Raw genomic sequence first — 24,434 nt, forward strand, 5'->3', positions numbered from 1 at the left:
CTCACCAGATTGAAAAACAAGAGAGTGAAACCAATACAATACGTCCTCTGTTGTACCATTGAAACCTTCTTGAGACCAATTCATCCTGGACCAGGCTTTATTAGAAAGGATTGTAATTGCGTTAACCCCTTCCTTTGCGCTCCGCCGCCAATCATTCCATTTGCTGTGCGCTTATCAAGCCGAGGCTAGATAAAGTCCTCAGCTCCCAACTTCATTAAACTTCATTTATATTAAACAGACCAACCATGATAAGTCTCTTCCCCCGCCTGACCCAGCCGTCACCATATAGACCCGGCACGGCTGTGCTACCCCAGCAGACTACAGAGCTGACCCAACGGCACTGGTCTGGTCCTATAGACAGCACAGGTCTTTCTTCCTCTGCAATCCTCTCACATTTGTTTCTCTATTTGTTTTCTTGAAGAATCTCCTCTTCTCTGGTTTCTGTTGCTTTTGGCCCGTGGTCAGTTTTGTGTCATGATACATCCATATTTGCAGGTCTGGGGTCAGTTCAGAGCTTGGTTCCTCTCTATTTTGTGCTCTCCTGCTGTCTCTCTCTCTCTCTCTCTTGCTTCTCTCTCTCTTTTGCTTCTCTCTCACTCACTCGCCTCACTCTCTCGCTTCACTCTCTCGCTTCACTTTCTCGCTTCACTCTCTCGCTTCCGTCTGTGTGTCTCTCTCTCTCTCTCTCTCTCAATTCAATTCAATTCAATTCAATTCAAGGGCTTTATTGGCATGGGAAACATGTGTTAACATTGCCAAAGAAAGTGAGGTAGACAACATACAAAGTGAATATATAAAGTGAAAAACAACTAAAATTAACAGTAAACATTACACATACAGAGGTTTCAAAACAGTAAAGACATTAAAAATGTCATATTATATATATATACAGTGTTTTAACAATGTACAAATGGTTAAAAGACACAAGATAAAATAAATAAGCATAAATATGGGTTGTATTTACAATGGTGTGTGTTCTTCACTGGTTGCCCTTTTCTCGTGGCAACAGGTCACAAATCTTGCTGCTGTGATGGCACACTGTGGAATTTCACCCAGTAGATATGGGAGTTTTTCAAAATTGGATTTGATTTCGAATTCTTTGTGGATCTGTGTAATCTGAGGGAAATATGTCTCTCTAATATGGTCATACATTGGGCAGTAGGTTAGGAAGTGCAGCTCAGTTTCCACCTCATTTTGTGGGCAGTGAGCACATAGCCTGTCTTCTCTTGAGAGCCATGTCTGCCTACGGCGGCCTTTCTCAATAGCAAGGCTATGCTCACTGAGTCTGTACATAGTCAAAGCTTTCCTTAATTTTGGGTCAGTCACAGTGGTCAGGTATTCTGCCGCTGTGTACTCTCTGTTTAGGGCCAAATAGCATTATAGTTTGCTCTGTTTTTTTGTTAATTCTTTCCAATGTGTCAAGTAATTATCTTTTTGTTTTTCTCATGATTTGGTTGGGTCTAATTGTGCTGTTGTCCTGGGGCTCTGTAGGGTGTGTTTGTGTTTGTGAACAGAGCCCCAGGACCAGCTTGCTTAGGGGACTCTTCTCCAGGTTCATCTCTCTGTAGGTGATGGCTTTGTTATGGAAGGTTTGTGAATCGCTTCCTTTTAGGTGGTTGTAGAATTTAAAGGCTCTTTTCTGGATTTTGATAATTAGTGGGTATCGGCCTAATTCTGCTCTGCATGCATTATTTGTTGTTCTACGTTGTACACGGAGGATATTTATGCAGAATTCTGCGTGCAGAGTCTCAATTTGGTGTTTGTCCCATTTTGTGAAGTCTTGGTTGGTTGGTGAGCGGACCCCAGACCTCACAACCATAAAGGGCTCTCTCTCTCTCTCTCTTTCTCGCTCTCTCTCTCTGCTTGGAATGAATCTGTAACAGATCTGTTGGAGGGCCAACTCGTACTGTATTCCCTGGGCATAAAGAATCAACTCTGTGTGTGTTTGCGCATGCGTGTGTGTGTGTTGGTGAAACAGGGCCCGGCTGTTGTCTTTGGAACAGGCTCTGTTCTCTAACCAGTCGCACGTGGTTCCCTCACAGGTGACTGCCAAACAATGCTACAGTATTTTCTCCCTCTCTTTTTTTCTCCTTCTCTCTTTCTCTCATATGTTTGTGGGAAATGATATTTTATTCTCTGGGGCCATAATGCATCACAGAACATTCCCACCATAGCCTGTACAGTTTTACACTGTTTGTGTTCTAAATGACACCCTATTCCCTACATAGTGCACCACTTTTGACCAGAGCCCTATGGGTCCTGATCAACAGTAACACACTATACATGGAAAAGGGAGCCATTTGGGACACAGCCTGTTGACAAGGACAGAATGGTTGTAGGGGAGAGTGGGGTAAGTTGCGCCAAAGGCATAAATTGAGGCTCCCTTTTTTTTTTAGGAAACCATACACAAAAAGTATAATTTGACCACATATTTAGGAAGAGGTCATCATTCCATGGAGTTTGTGAAGGAAGAAACCACATGGAAAAAGTGGTAAGCAAGTTAGGTCCAAAAAACGGATTTTCACCAAGTCAAATGAATCTATTACGTTAGAGGTTTCACAATGCTAAGTAGATCGTTTTAAGATTGTTCTATACATCAGTTTATACTCAATTTACCCCATACCCTGCCAAGAGACCACTTGTTTAGACAAGCTATGTTTTCAAAACTGTAATGTTTACACGAATTAGGATTATTTCCAGGGATGTACAACACTCTGAAATATATATAGATATCTTTGTTAGAAAGAATACTATATTTCCATTGATGGAGTGATGCTGAATATATAACGTTTCTCAACTTACCCCACTCCCCCCTAACATTGATGACTGGAAACACAAGACTCATGAAGTCTAGTGTTTCTTATTAGGTCCAAGCTAAAACCCTACAATGTCATTTCTTAACTGTCACTCAGTAATAGGGTTGTGTTAAAAGTGACACGTGTATCGAGTGGCCGGTTCGCCCAACAATCAATGTCGCAATACATTGACCACCGAGCAAAAGTAGTTTGCCATTAAATGAGGCCCACTGGATGAGGCAGCTGTGTTTACAGCTATGGGAAATCTATGCTGCTTCATCTGACTGGGAGCACTGCCTTGTCTGTTGACTGGAAGATGAAACCGCCTTTGGTACTGGTTCCTACATGCAAACCCGTGAAAGATTGTATTGTATGTTTGAAGTGGCCGTGGACAGACTGAACCTTGTTTGAGACTTGAGACTTGGTTTTGCATCAAGGGTTTGACGTTCTTCTCTCTTTCCCCTCCACTTAGTGACCTCTCTTCTTTCTCTGTCCCTCTTTAGGAGGTTCCAGGAAGCTTGCGGGTGGAGGAGCAGCCTCTGACAGACCCTCTGGACGACCATGAGCGCCACATCTCCCACTCCATGTTCGGGACCAGAGAGTCCATGGACGACCAGCCCTCCATGCCGCCACGCAATGTCATGATGGGACCGCGCATGATGGGTGAGTCACCTGAACTCCTGGTGGTATTCGCAGAAATGCGTTGGTATAAACTACATGGTATAATGTTTGTCTTTGAAGCAAACTGCCGTTGGCCGAATGTCTTCTATGATAACATTCTAATTATTGCACCTTGATTGAAAGTGAGGTCGCGAGAGAGACGGCATTTATTTTTCTCTGAGTTAGCTGACCTCACACCTCTTCCATCTCCCTCATCCCTCCCGTCCACAGCCCTCCATCACCCCCTGATTATAATCAGGGGGGTTAATGTCATTTTTGGTTCATCACCCCTTCACTCTCAACCTGCACGATTGCACTCAGGTCAATTCCCATTCCGTTCCAGGTTCAGTTTAGCTCCAGTTCTGCTAGTCAATTCAGTCCTTAACCAGTCACCTCCTGTCATCTCTGTATCGACCTCACTGCCATGGAGCCACGTTTTGACACAGCTGGAGGAGCCTGACACCCCCACCTGACCCCACCTCTTCACACTCCACACTACACCCCCACTACCCACCATTACCCCCTCTCTCTTCCTTCTATCTCATTTCCTGTCCTCCCCTCTGAGTTTAGACCTAGCTACTCCAGCCTCTCCTCTCTTCCGCTCTCTTCCTCTGCTCTCTCCTCCTCTCTTCCTCTCCTCTCTCTCTGCTCTCTTTCTGTAATCTCTCCCCCTCTCTTCCTTACTTCTCACCCTCTCTTCCTCTACCTCTCCTCTCTTTCCCTCTCTTCCTTTGCTCTCTCCCCCTCTCTTCCTCTCCTCTTTCCCCCTCCTCCCTCTCCCCTTCTCTTCCTCTCCTCCTTACTTCTCACCCTCTCTTCCTCTACCTCTCCTCTCTTTCCCTCTCTTTCTTTGCTCTCTCCCCCTCTCTTCCTCTCCTCTTTCCCCCTCCTCCCTCTCCCCTTATCTTCCTCTCCTCTCTCCCCCGCTCTTCCTCTCCTCACTCCCCCTGTCTACCTCTCCTCTTTTCCCCTCTATTTCTTTCCTCTCTCCCTCTATTCCTCTCCTCTCTTCCTTTTTCTTCCTCTCCTCTCTTCCTTTTTCTTCCTCTCCTCTCTTCCCCTTTCTCAATATCCCATATCTTTCATCCCTTCTTCTTCTCTGAGTAGACCTAGCTTTTTCAGCTCCCTCATCTCCATATTGTCAATAGTAGCAGTGCTCTCTCATCTCCATGTTGTCTACAGTAGCAGTGCTCTCTCATCTCCATGTTGTCTACAGTAGCAGTACTCTCTCATCTCCATGTTGTCTACAGTAGCAGTGCTCTCTCATCTCCATGTTGTCTACAGTAGCAGTGCTCTCTCATCTCCATGTTGTCTACAGTAGCAGTACTCTCTCATCTACATATCTCCATATTGTCTACAGTAGCAGTGCTCTCATCTCCATGTTGTCTACAGTAGCATTGCTCTCTCATCTCCATGTTGTCTACAGTAGCATTGCTCTCTCATCTCCATGTTGTCTACAGTAGCAGTGCTCTCTCATCTCCATGTTGTCTACAGTAGCAGTGCTCTCTCATATCCATGTTGTCTACAGTAGCAGTGCTCTCATCTCCATGTTGTCTATAGTAGCAGTGCTCGCTCATCTCCATGTTGTCTACAGTAGCAGTGCTCTCTCATCTCCATGTTGTCTACAGTAGCAGTGCTCTCTCATCTCCATATCTCCATATTGTCTACAGTAGCAGTGCTCTCATCTCCATGTTGTCTACAGTAGCATTGCTCTCTCATCTCCATGTTGTCTACAGTAGCATTGCTCTCTCATCTCCATGTTGTCTACAGTAGCAGTGCTCTCTCATCTCCATGTTGTCTACAGTAGCAGTGCTCTCTCATATCCATGTTGTCTACAGTAGCAGTGCTCTCATCTCCATGTTGTCTATAGTAGCAGTGCTCGCTCATCTCCATGTTGTCTACAGTAGCAGTGCTCGCTCATCTCCATGTTGTCTACAGTAGCAGTGCTCTCTCATCTCCATGTTGTCTATAGTAGCAGTGCTCGCTCATCTCCATGTTGTCTACAGTAGCAGTGCTCGCTCATCTCCATGTTGTCTACAGTAGCAGTGCTCTCTCATCTCCATGTTGTCTACAGTAGCAGTGCTCTCTCATCTCCATGTTGTCTACAGTAGCAGTGCTCTCTCATCTCCATATCTCCATATTGTCTACAGTAGCAGTGCTCTCATCTCCATGTTGTCTACAGTAGCATTGCTCTCTCATCTCCATGTTGTCTACAGTAGCATTGCTCTCTTATCTCCATGTTGTCTACAGTAGCAGTGCTCTCTCATCTCCATATTGTCAATAGTAGCAGTGCTCTCTCATCTCCATATCTCCATATTGTCTACAGTAGCAGTGCTCTCATCTCCATATTGTCTACAGTAGCAGTGCTCTCTCATCTCCATGTTGTCTACAGTAGCAGTGCTCTCTCATCTCCATGTTGTCTACAGTAGCAGTGCTCTCTCATCTCCATATCTCCATATTGTCTACAGTAGCAGTGCTCTCATCTCCATGTTGTCTACAGTAGCATTGCTCTCTCATCTCCATGTTGTCTACAGTAGCATTGCTCTCTCATCTCCATGTTGTCTACAGTAGCATTGCTCTCTTATCTCCATGTTGTCTACAGTAGCAGTGCTCTCTCATCTCCATATCTCCATATTGTCTACAGTAGCAGTGCTCTCATCTCCATGTTGTCTACAGTAGCATTGCTCTCTTATCTCCATGTTGTCTACAGTAGCATTGCTCTCTTATCTCCATGTTGTCTACAGTAGCAGTGCTCTCTCATCTCCATGTTATCTAGTAGTAGCAGTGCCACTCTGCCAATGAACTCCTTCTCGCTGGAGATCAGAGAAGGTGTCAAAGCCATCTGATGGCTAATTAAACCTCTAGCTCAATAGGCCCTGCTCCTCTCTTCCCCTCTGCTCTTATGTCTCTCATTCCTCCCTCTTTTCCTCTCTCCCACTCATTTCTCCCCTCCTCCTACGCTGACTTTGGTTGCCACAGATGCCTTATTATGAGACAGGCACTGACACAGCCTTTCAGAATGCCACTGTGATCACAAACAGTTACTAGAACTAAACAATGGTTGTGGAATTCTAAAAACTTCTACCGTGCCAAAAACTTCAAGAGCAGCTTTCCCTCCTGTGAGTGTGAGTGAGAGTGTGGCAAATGAGGGAAGTTGAAAAGTTAGTGGAAGTTAGAGGGGGTGATTTGGGGCCGATGTTATTGGCAAGCTGGCTTGACAAACCTTCAGATCTCCATCTCGACTAATTTCTCAGGGAGAGAGTGCCAGATACTTCTCTCTCTTCTCTCTCTGTTTGTTTCCAGACAGTTTTTCTATTGTAGTGTTCATGCATCGACCGGCGTGTTTTGTCGGTGTATTACGGCTACAGTCATTGTAGAAAAACACCTTCAGAATAAAAAAGCTTAATGATGCAGATGATTGTTAGGCACCTCTTGCTGCCAGTCAGAAAGACAGACCTCTTGCTAATGTGACTGGTGTTTACTTCTTCGACTTGGATTGAAACTGAAATCAATAACGACGAGTGTTTGAAACTCTGTGTGTCAGACAGCAGGGTCATGTTCAATAGGCACCAAAAGGAAGAAAATGGACTAAAACAAGGAGGGACTACCTGGACTTGTCCAATCAGGAACGCAAATGCACAACGTTTTACGCTGTGTGTCCTAATGAACACGACCCAGGTATTCCTCACACTGACCGCTGAGGACATTTTAAACATGTTCTCACACAGACATAGAGACCGTGTATTGTAGAACAGTTATCTCAGTCCCATGTTATGTTAGCATGGGAGGATACCTATTGCCTGGTCTGTCTCGTATGACAGTCATGAAAGAGGACAGATGCTGAGAATCTACACAGCAAGGTCACCTCCTCAGTATGAATATAGCTACTGGTGTGTGATTAACAGCATGATGACTGGTCTCTAGAGCCTGGAATGAAAGCATGGCTTCACTATTAAGGCCGTAAACAGACATACAGTACCAGTCGAAAGTTTGGACACAGCTACTCATTCAAGGGTTTTTCTTTAGCTTTACTATTTTCTACAGTGTAGAATAATAGTGAAGACATCACAACGATGCCATAACACGTATGGAATCATGTAGTAACCAAGTATATTTGAGATTCTTCAAAGTAGCCACCCCCTATATACACTGAACAAAAAATATAAACGCAACATGCAACAATTTCAAAGAGTTGACTGAGTGGCAGTTCATATATGGAAATCAGTCACTTGAAATACATAAATGAGGCCTTAATCTATGGATTTTACATGACTGAGAATACAGGTATGCATCTGTTGGTCACAGAAAGTTGGAGCGTGAATCAGAATACCGGTCAGCATCTGGTTTGACCACCATTTGCCTCATGCAGCGCAACACATCTTCACATAGAGTTGATCAGGTTGTTGATTGTGGCCTGTGGAATGTTGTCCCACTCCTTTCAATGGCTGTGTGAAATTGCTGGATATTGCAGGTCATGGAAGAACTGGGACCTTTTCAGCTTTCAGGAATTATGTTCAGGTCCTTGTGACATGGAGCCGTGCATTATCATGCTGAAACATGAGGTGATGGCGGCAGATTAACGCCACGACAATGGGCCTCAGGATCTCGTCAAGGTATCTCTGTGCATTCAAATTGCCATCAATAAAATGCATTGTCTGTACGGGCACCTTGTTCACAACGTTGACATCAGCAAACTGTTCACTCACATGTCGCCATACACGCTGCCTGCCATCTGCCTGGTACAGTTAATACAAGGATTCATCCATGATGAGCACACTTCTCCAGCGTGCAATTGGCCGTCAAAGGTGAGCATTTGCCCACTGTAGTCGGTTACAACTGACTACAGAACTGCAGTCAGGACCAGACCCCGGTGAGGATGACGAGCACACAGATGAGCTTCCCCGAGACGGTTTCTGACAGCAGAAATTCTTCAGTTGTGCAAACCCACAGTTTCAGCAGCTGACCAAATCCCGCAGGTGAAGAAGCCGGATATGGAGGTCCTGGGCTGGCGTGGTTACGCGTGGTCTACGGTTGTAAGGCCGGTTGGATGTACTGCCAAATTCTCTAAAACAATGTTGGAGGTGGCTTATGGTAGAGAAATGAACATTCAATCCTCTGGCAACAGCTCCGGTGCACATTCCTTCAGTCAGCATGCCAATTGCACACTCCCTCAAAACTCGAGATACAGTGCCTTGCGAAAGTTTTCGACCCCCTTGAACTTTGCGACCTTTTGCCACATTTCAGGCTTCAAACATAAAGATATAAAACTGTATTTTTTTGTGAAGAATCAACAAGTGGGACACAATCATGAAGTGGAACGACATTTATTGGATATTTCAAACTTTTTTAACAAATCAAAAACTGAAAAATTGTGCGTGCAAAATTATTCAGCCCCCTTAAGTTAATACTTTGTAGAGCCACCTTTTGCTGCGATTACAGCTGTAAGTCGCTTGGGGTATGTCTCTATCAGTTTTGCACATCGAGAGACTGAAATTTTTTCCCATTCCTCCTTGCAAAACAGCTTGAGCTCAGTGAGGTTGGATGGAGAGCAATTGTGAACAGCAGTTTTCAGTTCTTTCCACAGATTCTCGATTGGATTCAGGTCTGGACTTTGACTTGGCCATTCTAACACCTGGATATGTTTATTTTTGAACCATTCCATTGTAGATTTTGCTTTATGTTTTGGATCATTGTCTTGTTGGAAGACAAATCTCCGTCCCAGTCTCAGGTCTTTTGCAGACTCCATCAGGTTTTCTTCCAGAATGGTCCTGTATTTGGCTCCATCCATCTTCCCATCAATTTTAACCATCTTCCCTGTCCCTGCTGAAGAAAAGTAGGCCCAAACCATGATGCTGCCACCACCATGTTTGACAGTGGGGATGGTGTGTTCAGGGTGATGCGCTGTGTTGCTTTTACGCCAAACATAACGTTTTGCATTGTTGCCAAAAAGTTCAATTTTGGTTTCATCTGACCAGAGCACCTTCTTCCACATGTTTGGTGTGTCTCCCAGGTGGCTTGTGGCAAACTTTAAACAACACTTTTTCTGGATATCTTTAAGAAATGGCTTTCTTCTTGCCACTCTTCCATAAAGGCCAGATTTGTGCAATATACGACTGATTGTTGTCCTATGGACAGAGTCTCCCACCTCAGCTGTAGATCTCTGCAGTTCATCCAGAGTGATCATGGGCCTCTTGGCTGCATCTCTGATCAGTCTTCTCCTTGTATGAGCTGAAAGTTTAGAGGGACGGCCAGGTCTTGGTAGATTTGCAGTGGTCTGATACTCCTTCCATTTCAATATTATCGCTTGCACAGTGCTCCTTGGGATGTTTAAAGCTTGGGAAATCTTTTTGTATCCAAATCCGGCTTTAAACTTCTTCACAACAGTATCTCGGACCTGCCTGGTGTGTTCCTTGTTCTTCATGATGCTCTCTGCGCTTTTAACGGACCTCTGAGACTATCACAGTGCAGGTGCATTTATACGGAGACTTGATTACACACAGGTGGATTGTATTTATCATCATTAGTCATTTAGGTCAACATTGGATCATTCAGAGATCCTCACTGAACTTCTGGAGAGAGTTTGCTGCACTGAAAGTAAAGGGGCTGAATAATTTTGCACTCCCAATTTTTCAGTTTTTGATTTGTTAAAAAAGTTTGAAATATCCAATAAATGTCGTTCCACTTCATGATTGTGTCCCACTTGTTGTTGATTCTTCACAAAAAAATACAGTTTTATATCTTTATGTTTGAAGCCTGAAATGTGGCAAAAGGTCGCAAAGTTCAAGGGGGCCAAATACTTTCGCAAGGCACTGTATCTGTGTCATTCTGTTGTGTGACAAAACTTCACGCCTTTTATTATCCCCAGCACAAGGTGCACCTGTGTAATGCCCATGCTGTTTAATTAGCTTTTTGATATGCAATACCTGTCCAGGTGGATGGATCATCTTGGCAAAGGAGAAATGCTCACTAACAGGGATGTAAACAAACGTGTGCACAGCATTTGAGAGAAATAAGCTTCTTGTGCGTATGGAACATTTCTAGGATCTTTTAATTCAGCTCATGAAACATGGGACAAACACTTACATTTTTTTGTTGATATTTTTGTTCAGTGTACATACAGTTGAAGTCGGAAGTTTACATACACTTAGGTTGGAGTCATTAAAATTCACTCTTCAACCACTCCACAAATTTCTTGTTTACAAACAATAGTTTTGGTAAGTCTGTTAGGACATCTACTTTGTGTATGACACAAGTCATTTTTTTGTTTTAAAGTCAAGATTATTTGACGTATTATTCACTGTATCACAATTCTAGCGGGTCAGAAGTTTGTATACAATAATTTGACTGTGCCTTTAAAAAGCTTGGAAAATTCCAGAAAAGGATGTCATGGCTTTAGAAGCTTCTGATAGGCTAATTGACATAATTTGAGTCAATTGGAGGTGTACCTGTGGATGTTTTTCCAGGCCTACCTTCAAACTCAGTGCCCCATTGCTTGACATCAGGTGAAAATCAAAAGAAATCAGCCAATACCTCAGAAAAAAAAATTGTATACCTCCACAAGTCTGGTTCATTATTGGGAGCAATTTCCAAACGCCTGTAGGTACTACGTTCATCTGTACAAACAATAGTACGCCAGTATAAACACCATGGGAAGACGCAGCCATCATACCGCTCAGGAGACAAGAGACACGTTCTGTCTCCTAGAGATGAACGTACTTTGGTGCGAAAAGTGCAAATCAATCCCAGAACAACAGCAAAGGACCTTGTGAAGATGCAGGAGGAAACGGGTACAAAAGTATCTATATCCACAGTAAAACAAGTCCTATATCGACATAACCTGAAAGGCCGCTCAGCAAGGAAGAAGCCACTGCTCCACTCTTCCAAAACTGCTCGTGGGGACAAAGATCGTATTTTTTTGAGAAATGTCCTCTGGTCTGATGAAACAAAAATATAACTGTTTGGCCATAATGACCATCGTTATGTTTGGAGGAAAAAGGGGGAGTCTTGCAAGCCAAAGAACAACATCTCAACCGTGAAGCACGGGGGTGGCAGCATCATGTTGTGGGGGTGCTTTGCTGCAGGAGGGACTGGTGCACTTCAAAATAGATGGCATCATGAGAAGGAAAAGTATATGGGTATATTGAAGCAACATCTCAAGACATCAGTCAGGAAGTTAAGGCTTGGTCGCAAATGGGTCTTCCAAATGGACTGTAACCCCAAGCATACTTCCAAAGTTATGGCTTAAGGACAACAAAGTCAAGGTATTGGAGTGGCCATCACAAAGCCCTGAACTCATTCCTAAATACATTTTGTGGGTAGAACTGATTAAAGAGTGTGCGAGCGAGGAGGTCTACAAACCTGACTCAGTTACACCAGCTCTGTCAGGAGGAATGGACCAAAATTCACCCAACTTATTGTGGGAAGCTTGTGGAAGGCTACCCAAAACATTTGACCCAAGTTAAACTATTTAAAGGCAATGCTACCAAATACTAATTGAGTGTATGTAAACTTCTGACCCACTTGGAATGTGATGAGTGAAACAAAAGCTGAAATAAATCCTTCTCTCTACTATTATTCTGACATTTCACATTCTTAAAATAAAGTGGTGATCCTAACTGACCTAAGACAGGGGATATTTACTAGGATTAAATGTCAGGAATTGTGAAAAACTGAGTTTAAATATATTTGGCTAATGTAAACTTCCGACTTCAACTGTACATACGTAAACGTCCTTTAATAGTGGAATAAACACATGTATTGACACACGCACGGACGTATGCACACACACACTGTTCCATAAAATAATTACTGCAGGAAGGGATATAAAGTTAACTGGGTGAGGTCCCGAAATGGAAACAACCATTTTCATTAAACAAATCAAATGATTTGTGACAAACCTCTCCTATTCCAGTCTCAAAAGTACCTCAGAGGAGAACCCTGTAACCGAATCAGCCCTCTAAGTTAGTGCGTACTTAGGCAATGACTGCACTACTGCTTCTCTCTGTGTATGTTATTCTCCCTACTACAGATGAACCACACTGATAAATGGGAATGCAATTGTTCTTCTTCGATATCAAGAACTGACTTTGATTGTAATTTATTACAGACGGCAGCAAATCAATAGAGCAAATGAATGCAAACAGGTCATGTATTTCTGCCAGCCATGACAGTTAACTGCTCCACCTGTATTTAAACTGGGCTTTCTCCCCTCACAGAAACATAATGTCAAATCAAATCAAATTGTGTTTGTCACATGCACCGAACACAACCTTACTGTGAAATGCTAACTTACAAGCCCTTAACCAACAATGCAGTTTTAAGAAAATAGAGTTTAAGGAAATATTTGCTAAATAAACTAAAGTAAAAAATGTAAAAAGTAACACAATAAAATCACAATAATGAGGATATATACAGGGGGTACCGGTACAGTGTCAGTGTGCAGGGATACGGGTTAGTTGAGGTCATTTATACATGTAGGAAGGGGTAAAGTGACTATGCATAGATAATAAACACTAAGTTTGTTGTGTCAATGCAAATGGCGACCATTTGATTAATTGTTCAGCAGTCTGATGGCTTGAGGGTAGAAGCTGATAAGGAGCCTTTTGGACCAGGACTTGGCACTCCTGTACCGCTTGCCGTGTGGTAGCAGAGAGCACAGTCTATGACTTGGACAATTTTGACAAGTATTTGACTAAATTGGGCCTTCCGCTGACATCACCTAGTATGTAAATCCTGGATGGCAGGAATGTTGACCCCAGGGATGTACTGGGCTGTACGCACTACCCTCTGTATTGCCTTATGCTGAGAAGTTGCTAAACCAGGCAGTGATGCAAATGGTCAGGATGCTCTCAATGGTGCAGCTGTATAACTTTTTGAGGCTCCTGGAACCCATGCCAAATCCTTTCAGCCTCCTGAGGGGGAAAATGCGTTGTCGTGCCATCTTCACAACGTTATTGGTGTGTTTGGACCATGATAGCTTGTTGGTGGGAATTTGAAACTCTCAACCCACTCCACTACAGCCCCATCGATGTGAATGGGGGCATGTTTGGCCTTATTTTTCCTGTAGTCCACGATCATCTCCTTTGTCTTGCTCACATTGAGGGAGGGGTTGTTGTCCTGGCACGACACTGCCAGGTCTCTGACCTCCTCCACATCGTTGTCGGTGATTATGTCTACCACTGTTGTGTCATCAGCAAACTTAAACTTGCTGTTGAAGTCGTGCTTGGCCACGCAGTCATGGGTGAACAGGGAGTACAGGAGGAGACTAAGCACACACCTCTGAGGAGCCCCCATGTTGAGGGTCAACATGGCAGATGTGTTGTTGACTACCCTTACCACCTGGGGGTGGCCCGTCAGGAAGTCCAGGTTCCAGTTGCAGAGGGAGGTGTTTAGTCCCAGGGTCGTTAGCTTAGTGATGAGCTTTGTGGGCACTATGGTGTTGAACGCTGAGATGTAGTCAATGAACAGCATTCTCACATAGGTGTTCCTTTTGTCCGGGTGGGAAAGGTTAGTGTGGGATGCGATTGAGATTGCGTCATCTGTGGATCTGTTGGGGTGGTATGCGAATTGGAGTGGGTCTAGAGTTTCTGGGATGATGGTGTTGATGTGAGCCATGATCAGCCTTTCAAAGCACTTCATGGCTACCGACAATATATTTGTATTTTTTATTTAACATTTATTTAGGTATTACAGACTCTGTCAGGGAGAGGTTAAAAATGTCAGTGAAGACACTTGCCAGTTGGTCCGCACATGCTCTGAGTACGTGTCCTGGTATTCCACCCGGCCTTGTGAATGTCGACCTGTTTAAAGGTCTTGCTCAAATTACCAGCAGCATACCACCCTGCATCCCACTGTTGGCTTGCTTCTGAAGCTAAGCAGGGTTGGTCCTGGTTGGTCCCTAGATGGGACGCCAGATGCTTCAGGAAGTGGTGTTGGAGGGCCAGTAGGAGGCACTCTTTCCTCTGGTCTAAGAACAATTCTGAATACCCTAGGGCAGTGATTGGGGACATTGCACTGTGTAGGGTGCCGTCTTTTGGATGGGACGTTAAACGGGTGTCCTGACTCTCTGTGGTCACTAAAGATCCCATGGCACTTATCGTAGGAGTAAGGGTGTTAACCCCGGTGTCCTGGCTAAATTCCTATTCTGGCCCTCATACCATCACGGTCACCTAATCATCCCCAGCTTACAATTGGCTCATTCCTCTCCACTGTAACTATTCCCCGGGTAATTTCTGTAAATGAGTATGTGTTCTCAGTCAACTTTCCTGGTAAAATAAGGGTAAAATAAAATAAACATTGTCTATAGGGAGTGTTATCACATAGTCGTCCGGAACAGCTGGTGCTCTCATGCATGATTCAGTGTTGCTTGCCTCGAAGCGAGCATAAAAGGCATTTAGCCTGTCTGGTAGGCTCACTTCACTGGGCAGCTCGTGGCTGGGTTTCCCTTTGGAGTCCATAATAGTTTGCAAGCCCTGCCACATCCGACGAGTGTCAGAGCCGGTATAGTAGGATTTAATCTTAGTCCTGTATTGATGCTTTGACTGTTTGATGGTTCGTCTGATTGCGTAGTGAGATTTCTAATAAGCGTCCAGATTAGTGTCCCGCTCATTGTAAGTGGCAGCTCTAGCCTTTAGCTCGGTGCGTATCTTACCTGCAATCCATGGCTTCTGATGGTGATATGTACGTACGGTCACAGATGTATTCGATGCACTTATGGATGATGTCGGTTACTGAGGTGATATACTCCTCAATGCCATTGAATGAATCCCGGAACATATTCCAGTCTGTGCAAGCAAAACAGTCCTGTAGTGTAGCATCCGCGTCATCTGACCACTTCCATATTGAGCAAGTCACTGGTACTTCCTGCTTTAGTGTTTACTCGTAAGCAGGAATCAGGAGGATATAATTATGGTTAGATTTTCCAAATGGAAGGCGAGGGAGAGCTTTGTACGCATCTCTGTGTTGTTGCAGAGTAAAGGTGATGTAGGTTTTTTTTCTTTTTCTGGTTGTACATGAAATGCTGGTAAAAAAAAATGCAAAACGGATTTATGTATGCCTGCATTAAAGTCCCCGGCCACAAGGAGTGACCATTTTGTTGATTTGTATACAGCTCGTTGAGTGCAGTCTTAGTACCAGCTTCGGTTGGTGGTGGTAAATAGACAGCTACGAAAAATATAGATGAAAACTCTCTTGGTAGATAGTGTGGTCTGCAGCTTATCATGAGATACTCTATCTAATTTAGGCAATACCTCGAGACTACCTTATTATTAGACATCACGCACCAGCTGTAATTGACAAATAGAGACACTCCCCCACCCCCACCCACTCCCCCACGTAGCTGTTCTGTCCTGCCAATGCATGGATAATATAATATTATCCGTGTCGTCGTTCAGCCACGACTCGGTGAAACATAAGATATTACAGTTTTTAATGTCCCATTGGTAGGATAGTCTCGAACGGAGATCATCCAGTTTCTCCAGTGATTGCACGTTGGCTAATAGAACTGATGGTAGAGGCGGGTTAGCCACTCGCCAATGAATTCTCACAAGGCACCCTGATTTCCGCCCCCTGTACTTCCTTATTTTCGCATGCGAATGTCAGGGATTTGGGCCTTGTCTGGGAGCAACATTATATCCTTTGCAAAAAAAAATTGTCCAGTTCGATGTGAGTAATCGCTGTTCTGATATCCAGAAGCTCTTTTCGGTCATAAGAGACGGTAGCATTAACATGTACAAAATAAGTTACCAACAATGCAAAAAAACACACAAAATAGCACAATTGGTTAGGAGCCCATACAACAGTAGCCATCCCCTCCGGCAGCATTCTTTCAAGATGGATACTGGTTTCTCTCTTAAAGGCAAATTCAGGTAGCTCTCTATCCTTTGGCCAAGCACCACATAAATATGGAATGTTCGTATCATACGACAATGAAATGTGTCACCATGGCAACGACGGTATAGTGCCGGTGTGATGTGCAGAGCGATGTAAGGATGAGGTCCATTAATCTGACTGGCTGGCTGAGATAGTGCCATCCCATTGATTGGCTGAGGCAAGGCGAGGCACGGAGCAATGAGGCACCTCTCCATGCATTGAGCTCCCTACAGTGTTAGAAAGCTGTCAGTCGGAACGGAGCTTGTCAGTGAGGAGGTGGGGGAGGGTTATAGAGGACGACTTTTCAGTGAGGGGGTGTGGACGGAGGGGTGAATGGATGGATAAACAGATGGGGATGGAGCTTGTAAGAGTATTGTCATTCAGGGGCGTGGGGATGGAGGCTTGGAGTCAGGGATAGAGCCTATAGATAGGCAGCAGTAATTTCAGGGCTGTCTGCTTCACTAAATCATTGGTGCTGTGACATTGTCAGCTACCTTCACACATCTACACATCCTCTGTCCTACTTACAGACTTAGGCCGCAGCCAAAATGGCGCCCTATTTCCTATATCTGGGCCCTGGTCAAAAGTAGTGCACTATATTGGGACTGTAACGCAGATGCTAGATGCACCACTTCAGACCCAGGTTCGATTCTGGGCTGTATCACAACCGGCCGTGATCGGGAGTCCCATACGGCGGCTCACAATTGGCTCAGCGTCGTCCGGGTTAGGGGAGAGTTTGGCCCGTGGTAGGCCGTCATTGTAAAGAAGAATGTGTTCATAACTCACTTGCCTAGTTAAGTAAAGGTTAGATTAAAAATGGTTGCCATTTGGGATGCAGTCTTACAGTTGCATGGCCATGAGGTAGGAGGAAATAGCAGGTAGGGTGATATGAAGCTGTGGCCTGCCTGAGAAAAATACTATTTTTCCACCCATCTCTCATCCTCTTCCTCCTCTCTCACCCTTGCAGTGCTTTAAGACTGGTGAAAATGAGAGAATAAAGGAAAAAGAGGAAAGTGAAGAAGAAGAACATTATGACATAATAATGAAGGGGCCTGGTTGAATCTAAAGTCATTAGCCTCCTCTCTGGCGGTGCCTTCCACTCTCCTGATTGAAAGTCCAGCTAGGAGCAGGAAGTCGCACTGTGGTCGAAAATTGAGGCCCCGCGGACCAGCGCTGGATGTGCTGTTTGACAGAGTATCCGACTGAAACCCTGTTAAACATGGTCACCAAAGGAATAGGGATGGAAGGACGGAGGGTGTGTTTGTGTGTACCATCACTGTCCTCCCATGTTCATCAATGCATTAACATAATTATTATTATATTTCTACGGTCCCTCCCCCCGCTCCCTGTGGAAGTCTTATGGAGGTCCTGTGTGTCTCTAGTCCTTTAGACCCTGTTGAGTAATGGACTCTGATGGAGGGCGGCGACCCCCGTTTGTCTATCTCTCTCCCTCTCTTACATGCACACACGCGCAAATACACACACACACTCGCAAACACACACGCAGGACATCTTCCCAGGGCTTGACAATGTTTGACTCACACTGCGCTGGGGCTTTTTATAGATCTAGCAGTGTCATCCTCTTCATCCCCTCTGTGCACATTCATCAAGCCAGGAAATGAGATAGCATGACCTTCCATTTATGTGCCGTATAGAGACTTCCTGAGCCATGCTAATAATATACCTACAGTAGCCTACCTGAGAAAAGTAACTAGGATTCATACAGTAGAGAGTGTATATAATGTTCTGGCTTCAGGCACCTGCATCATACTGGTTTTATTTCAAGAAAATGAGTGTATGAATCACATTTTTTCACTCCACAGAAAATACACTGAGTGTACAAAATATTAAGCACACCTTCCTAATATTGAGTTGCATCCCCTTTTGCCCTCAGAACAGCCTCAATTTGTCGGGACATAGACTACAAGGTGTCTAAAGTGTTTCACATAGATGTTGGCCCATGTTGACTTCATTCTTGATACACATGGGAAACTGTTGAGTGTGAAAAACCCAGCAGCGTTGTAGTTCTTGACACACTCAGACTGGTGCGCCTGGCACCTACTACCATACCCCGTTCAAAGGCACTTAAGTATTTGGTCTTGTCCATCCACCCTCTGAATGGCACACACACAATCCATGTCTCAATTGTCTCAAGGCTTAAACATCCTTCTTTAACATGTCTCCTCCCATTCATCTATACCTGGACTCATCTGGTCAGTCTATATCATGGAAAGAATGTTCCTAATGGTTTGTACACTCAGTGTGTAGTCATATAGTGACATCTAGTCACTTATCTCAAACAGTCCATGCCCATCTAATTTACTTAAGTGCTTAAATTCTTTACCGGTTTGTTATAGAGAAATTATTAAGAAACTTTCTTTAATGAGTTCTGTGTGCGTCCGCCCACGTTTAACAGTACAGTGGATGGTAATGTTATAATGTTAATGTGTGGGGCGTGTCAGCGAGCAGATGGATTTTTGATGAGAGATAATAGAAGTAATGAAGGGACCATCATCTGAGCTGAGAGTCTGAATCAATCACGAGAGAGGGAGAGGGAGAGAGAGAGGGAATATCAATCCCTAGCAGATGTGGCCCACCTGTGAGACTGACATGTGTTATCTAAGTCATTATTCCTTTCCTTCAGCTTCACTTGGTGTGACGATTGTAGGAGGGTTGTGTCATTTAGGAGTGGAACACACTGGAACACCGACATGGAACATACACACACACACACACATTCAGGCTCATTTCTAGCATCATCTTCACTGTTGTCGACCTGCACTGCTCTGAGAAGTTCGGGAGAAAGTTTTGAGTATATTTAAATGATGTAAAGGTTCTACCTATCCCTGCTTGGATGTTCTGTACCTTGTTTGAGCTAGCTCCCTTCAGCCTGTGTCTGGTGTGAAAAGGTTGAGGTGTGTTTAAAAGACACATAATGAAGTTGGCATTTAAAGGCTAAAGGCATTTAAAGGCTGGGATGGGTACGTGTGCGACTAGACTGCCCCGCCCACTTTTAATAGCCTGACATCGCCGATACGAAAACATTTTGATATTATGCCCCAAGGATGATCGATTTCATCTGCATGTGACACTTTTTGTTGTTGTTGCTTTCTGTGAAACATGAACCTTGCCTGCTTGGTCAGTTTTTTACAATTCAAACGCTTGTAATAGCAGTGTTTTAGTCTGTACTAGATACATCAGACATGGGAGAAACAGACAGAAAACAGAGTGGCAGGGATCAAACGACAACATCAACAAATCCAATCTAGCCAAACACTCCAGTCAATTCAATTGACCGAGTGGGTAGAGCTGTTTCTGGTTTAAACATAGTGGAAATGACCAGAAAACATTGTCTAACCCAGGTCTCGTTTTGCCAGTGTGTATTTAAGGTGATTACCTGCTCCAGTTTGTGTATTGGCCCTGATATTGTTAACCAGTATGGATCTGGTAAAGATCTCCAGCCCGATCAATAGGGCCAGAGTGTCAGATTAGCCTTCTGAATGGGTGATGCTCTGAAACGAGAGGATGGGAGGATGAATTAGAGCTATTAGTGTGACCTCTCACCTCCGACTCAATGATCTATGGCTGAAAGTGAGCACTCCTCTTCCTTCCTCTCAGATGAATGTGTCCAGGTGGCCTCTTAGCTCTGAGAGCTCCCGTCTCAACACCCTGCTCTAACATGGCCATGGCCCTGACTCTGGAAATGGCTCCACCCCTCTCTCTGGGTTTAATACTTTGGATTGGCCCTCACAGAGGCAGGCTCTGTTGCTAGGGAGGCTAAGAACTGAGGCGATGTGCACCAAAATGGCTCTCTGACTCTCTCCATCTTCTTTTGGATGAAGGAGTGACCGTTCTTTTTTCCATCCCTTCCTTCCTCCATTTATCTCTCCTTCCTGCCTGTGCAACTCTACAGTGTTCTATTCAGCCGAATGTGACTAGTAATTTATCTCAAAGCATGCCATTACACCTATAGGACTAACCACTCTGTGTGTGTGTGTGTGTGTGTGTGTGTGTGTGTGTGTGTGTGTGTGTGTGTGTGTGTGTGTGTGTGTGTGTGTGTGTGTGTGTGTGTGTGTGTGTGTGTGTGTGTGTGTGTGTGTGTGTGTGTGTGTGTGTGTGTGTGTGTGTGTGTGTGTGCGCGCGCGTGTGCATGAGTCCCATCTCAACAACCATCAAACAGCTGCTTCCCAGCTGCAAAGCCGGCGGTCACATGGCCAGCCAGACCTTATATCACATAGCTACATGCTCAATCTGACTAAAACACATCCGTGGCAACAGGTTTTCATTGTATGACGACTGGGGACTTCAAGTTCAAAGCCATCTCCCGCAGTGTTGCTCTGAAACAGGCACTGTTGTTGCGTTCCTTCCTGGAAACCCTTTCCCCCTCTTAGGTTATTTATCTGAGGTCCGCAGAGGGGGGAGGGGGGGGGGTGTTGCAGTAGGACACAGCTTGGAGTCTAGCGCCACTTTGTACACGACCCACAGCCCGCGTACCATGGTACCACTGTTCACTGCTTTACCCCATGTAGCTAGGTTCTGCTTGTTATTGTGTGGGGGCAGTATAGGCCTGGCACCACAGTACCGCTGTTCACTAATTCACCCCATGTAGCAAGGCAGCTAGGTTATGTTTGTTATTGTATGGCAGTAAGGGTATGGTACCACTGCTCACAAATCACCCATGCAGTTAGGCAGTAAGGGTATGGTCCCACTGCTCACAGCTCACCCATGCAGTTAGGCAGTAAGGGTATGGTACCACTGCTCACAGCTCACCCATGCAGTTAGGCAGTAAGGGTATGGTACCACTGCTCACAGCTCACCCATGCAGTTAGGCAGTAAGGGTATGGTCCCACTGCTCACAGCTCACCCATGCAGTTAGGCAGTAAGGGTATGGTACCACTGCTCACAGCTCACCCATGCAGTTAGGCAGTAAGGCTATGGTACCACTGCTCACAGCACACCCATGCAGTTAGGCAGTAAGGGTATGGTCCCACTGCTCACAGCTCACCCATGCAGTTAGGCAGTAAGGGTATGGTATCACAGCTCACAGCTCACCCATGCAGTTAGGCAGTAAGGCTATGGTACCACTGCTCACAGCTCACCCATGCAGTTAGGCAGTAAGGGTATGGTCCCACTGCTCACAGCTCACCCATGCAGTTAGGCAGTAAGGGTATGGTCCCACTGCTCACAGATCACCCATGCAGTTAGGCAGTAAGGCTATGGTACCACTGCTCACAGCTCACCCATGCAGTCAGGCAGTAAGGGTATGGTTCCACTGCTCACAGCTCACCCATGCAGTAAGGGTATGGTACCACTGCTCACAGCTCACCCATGCAGTAAGGGTATGGTACCACTGCTCACAGCTCACCCATGCAGGAAGGGTATGGTCCCACTGCTCACAGCTCACCCATGCAGTTAGGCAGTAAGGGTATGGTACCACTGCTCACAGCTCACCCATGCAGGAAGGGTATGGTCCCACTGCTCACAGCTCACCCATGCAGTTAGGCAGTAAGGGTATGTTTGTATTGCGGCTGGAGGGTATATAGCCTAGGCCGGATTTACTTCTAACTGACAAAGGCTACAGTACTGGAGTTAAGGAGATTGGATCCTGCTGCTGCCAGCAAACTGACGGGAACTGTGTGAGTGGGTCATATTGGGGCATTCAACTAAAGGGGCAGTTTCTAATTCAAACAAGCCCTTGTTAATAGTAACGGGAAGCACAGTCTGGCTAACATTAACCATAATGGGGTAAATATTTATTTATTAATTTTATCTCCAAGTGACCTTGATTAAATGTCTACAGGATATGAGCGTGACTGACCGAACTGGCTCTTTTTCAGGCATCGTGGTATGTTGATGTATCCCAAATGGCACCCTATTGCCCATATAGTGCACTCCCTTTGACACATGGGCCCTGGTCATAGGTAGTGCACTATAAAGGGAATAGGGTGCCATTTGGGATGCTGCCTATTTTCTGGTTCCTGAACTCCCCAAAACAAAAGCATTTTGTGTTTGCTTAGCTGATGTTTGTTGTGTGGGTTTCATGCACATTTTTTTGGGCCCGGATAGAGAGTCTGGAGTTTCTTGGCCATAACTTCAATATTTCGGCATTAGTGGATCAGTAAATAACATATAATTGTGGTAATGAAGAAACCCTGCCGATTAATAACAGGATAATAGTAATCCCATTCTAGTAACAATGTCTTATCCAAGTAGGTTTAAAGGCAAACTCTAAAAATATGCTCATGTCAGATAATCAAAAGAGCTTGTTATATGTCATTTGGCGCCATCATTAAGGACTAAAAGTGAACAAAAATCTATCATATCAGCCATAGTTACCATTACTGTTGAATGTCCCCTCCCTCCTAGCCTTCAGGCCTCCCCGCAGCCTCTGTTCCCTCCTGCTCTGTGCTCTGACACTGACTGGCTAATGGTTCCAGGCAAGTGTCAAAGGAAGTGTCTCAGTGATCTGTCGCTACGCTAACTAACACCTCCCACCACCCAGTGCCCTTCTATAGTGACACACACACACATCAGCAGGAAGTGATGTGCCAGCTTCCTATCCCAGAGCTCCCAGCTGTGAGGACGCTGGGTTAAAAAGATGGCAGTATAGGGTCATACTCATTATGGTATAATGTAGCAAAGGAAATTACGCTTTCTTATTGGATTTCTATGTCAGTAAGTCCCTTCCTCTTTTAGCCCATTTTCTTATGTTTGGTGGCTAATGAACACGACCCAGGCATTAAAGTACTGCATGTGCCAGGCCTATGCTGTTACTGCTCATTATAAATGAACAAGACAGCACAGACAGTGGCAGTTAAGTACCTGCTCTTGGTGCACGCTTCTCTGTTCTTTTATGTTCAAGCCCCAGTCGTTTCTCTCTTCCTCCCCGTTTCCTCTTCTCAGCCTATTTTAGGAAATCAGAAGGCTTTTTCACTCGTTAACCATCTATCCACTCTGAGGCGATTGCTTTTTCTTTCCTCATTGTTAACGCGGCAGCTGTAATTATTCACTGGGGGCGGTTCTTGTCTCTGCAGCAACAGGTAGAGGGAATGTAATTTGTAATTTTCCTCTCATGCTAATTATCTAGACGACGAAAGCAGACAAGCCATCGCTGCATTTCCCTGTTAATTATTCTCACCTTTCAAAGTGCCGGTCGTTGGGTCTGAGTCGTCCTGGCTACCTGTCCAGTGCTCGGCGTGTGTTTACCAGAAGGAAACAGAATGCCACTAAATGCTCCTCATCTGGAGAGCTCAGCACTTGTGTCAAGGGGTGCTGGATGGAATTGTTTCAGGCGGAGGAGGAGGAGGGAAGCGTGGCCATGCATCCAATTAAAACCGCGTTCTCTGTGAACTGTGCTGCTCTGTAAAAACCATGAAGGGAAAATTGGAACGCATTATAACAAGGTTGTTTTGCTTGAAATGTAAGGGAAGTAACAAAAGGGAGACTGTGTGTGTGTGTGTCCGCTTGTTAGTGTCTGTGTGCGTGCTTGCGTGCGTGTATGTTGCATATGCTTATTTGTGCACGTGTGGTATGTGTATACATATGTGAAAATGCAGCCAGGTCACCCATGATACAATTCAGTATTCAACATCCATCCATGTCTGAGGACGCAGGGAGATGAAGTGGAAGTTGGCCACTGGAGGCAGCATTGAGCGCTGTTACCAAGTAGGTTTTGGTTTTGCTATGGCGTTGTCGACGAGCACGGTGGATGGGCTTACGCATCTGCCTCTGATTCCAAAAGTTGCCCGTTTGAATCCAGTGATAGAAAGTTGTTTTTGAGATTTTTGTTTTAAGCCTATCCCTAACCTTAACCCTAACCTTAACCAATCAGAGTTCAGGGCCTCCGAGTGGCGCAGCGGTCTAAGGCACTGCATCTCAGTGCTAGAGGCGTCCCTATAGACCAATGGTTAGATTCCAGGCTGTATCACAACAGGATGTGAGCGTCGTCCGGGTTAGGTTTTGGCCGGGGTAGGCCGTCATTGTAAATAGGAATGTGTTCTTAACTGATTTGCCTAGTTAAATAAAGTTTATTTGTATTTTTATGCCTAAACTTAAGATTTCGGATGAATGTGTAATTCTGACGTGAGACTGAGAGGTAGTTGGACTATG

At 44.9% G+C, this 24,434-nt stretch overlaps 1 protein-coding gene across 4 annotated transcripts in view; it reads left to right on the top strand.

The window, feature by feature from the left end:
* LOC110535542 (partitioning defective 3 homolog) overlaps positions 1 to 24,434 on the top strand; it is a 546,846-nt gene that overhangs the window by 317,036 nt on the left and 205,376 nt on the right. For all 4 annotated transcript variants that reach the window (XM_036935238.2, XM_036935240.2, XM_090189781.1 and 1 more), the window contains one exon: positions 3,299 to 3,458. In XM_036935238.2, the coding sequence (XP_036791133.2) occupies positions 3,299 to 3,458 (160 nt within the window). The remainder of the gene's footprint in view (positions 1 to 3,298; positions 3,459 to 24,434) is intronic.

This window comes from Oncorhynchus mykiss, chromosome 11 (assembly GCF_057628025.1).
Source record: "Oncorhynchus mykiss isolate SJ-2025 chromosome 11, ASM5762802v1, whole genome shotgun sequence".
NCBI lineage: Eukaryota > Metazoa > Chordata > Actinopteri > Salmoniformes > Salmonidae > Oncorhynchus > Oncorhynchus mykiss.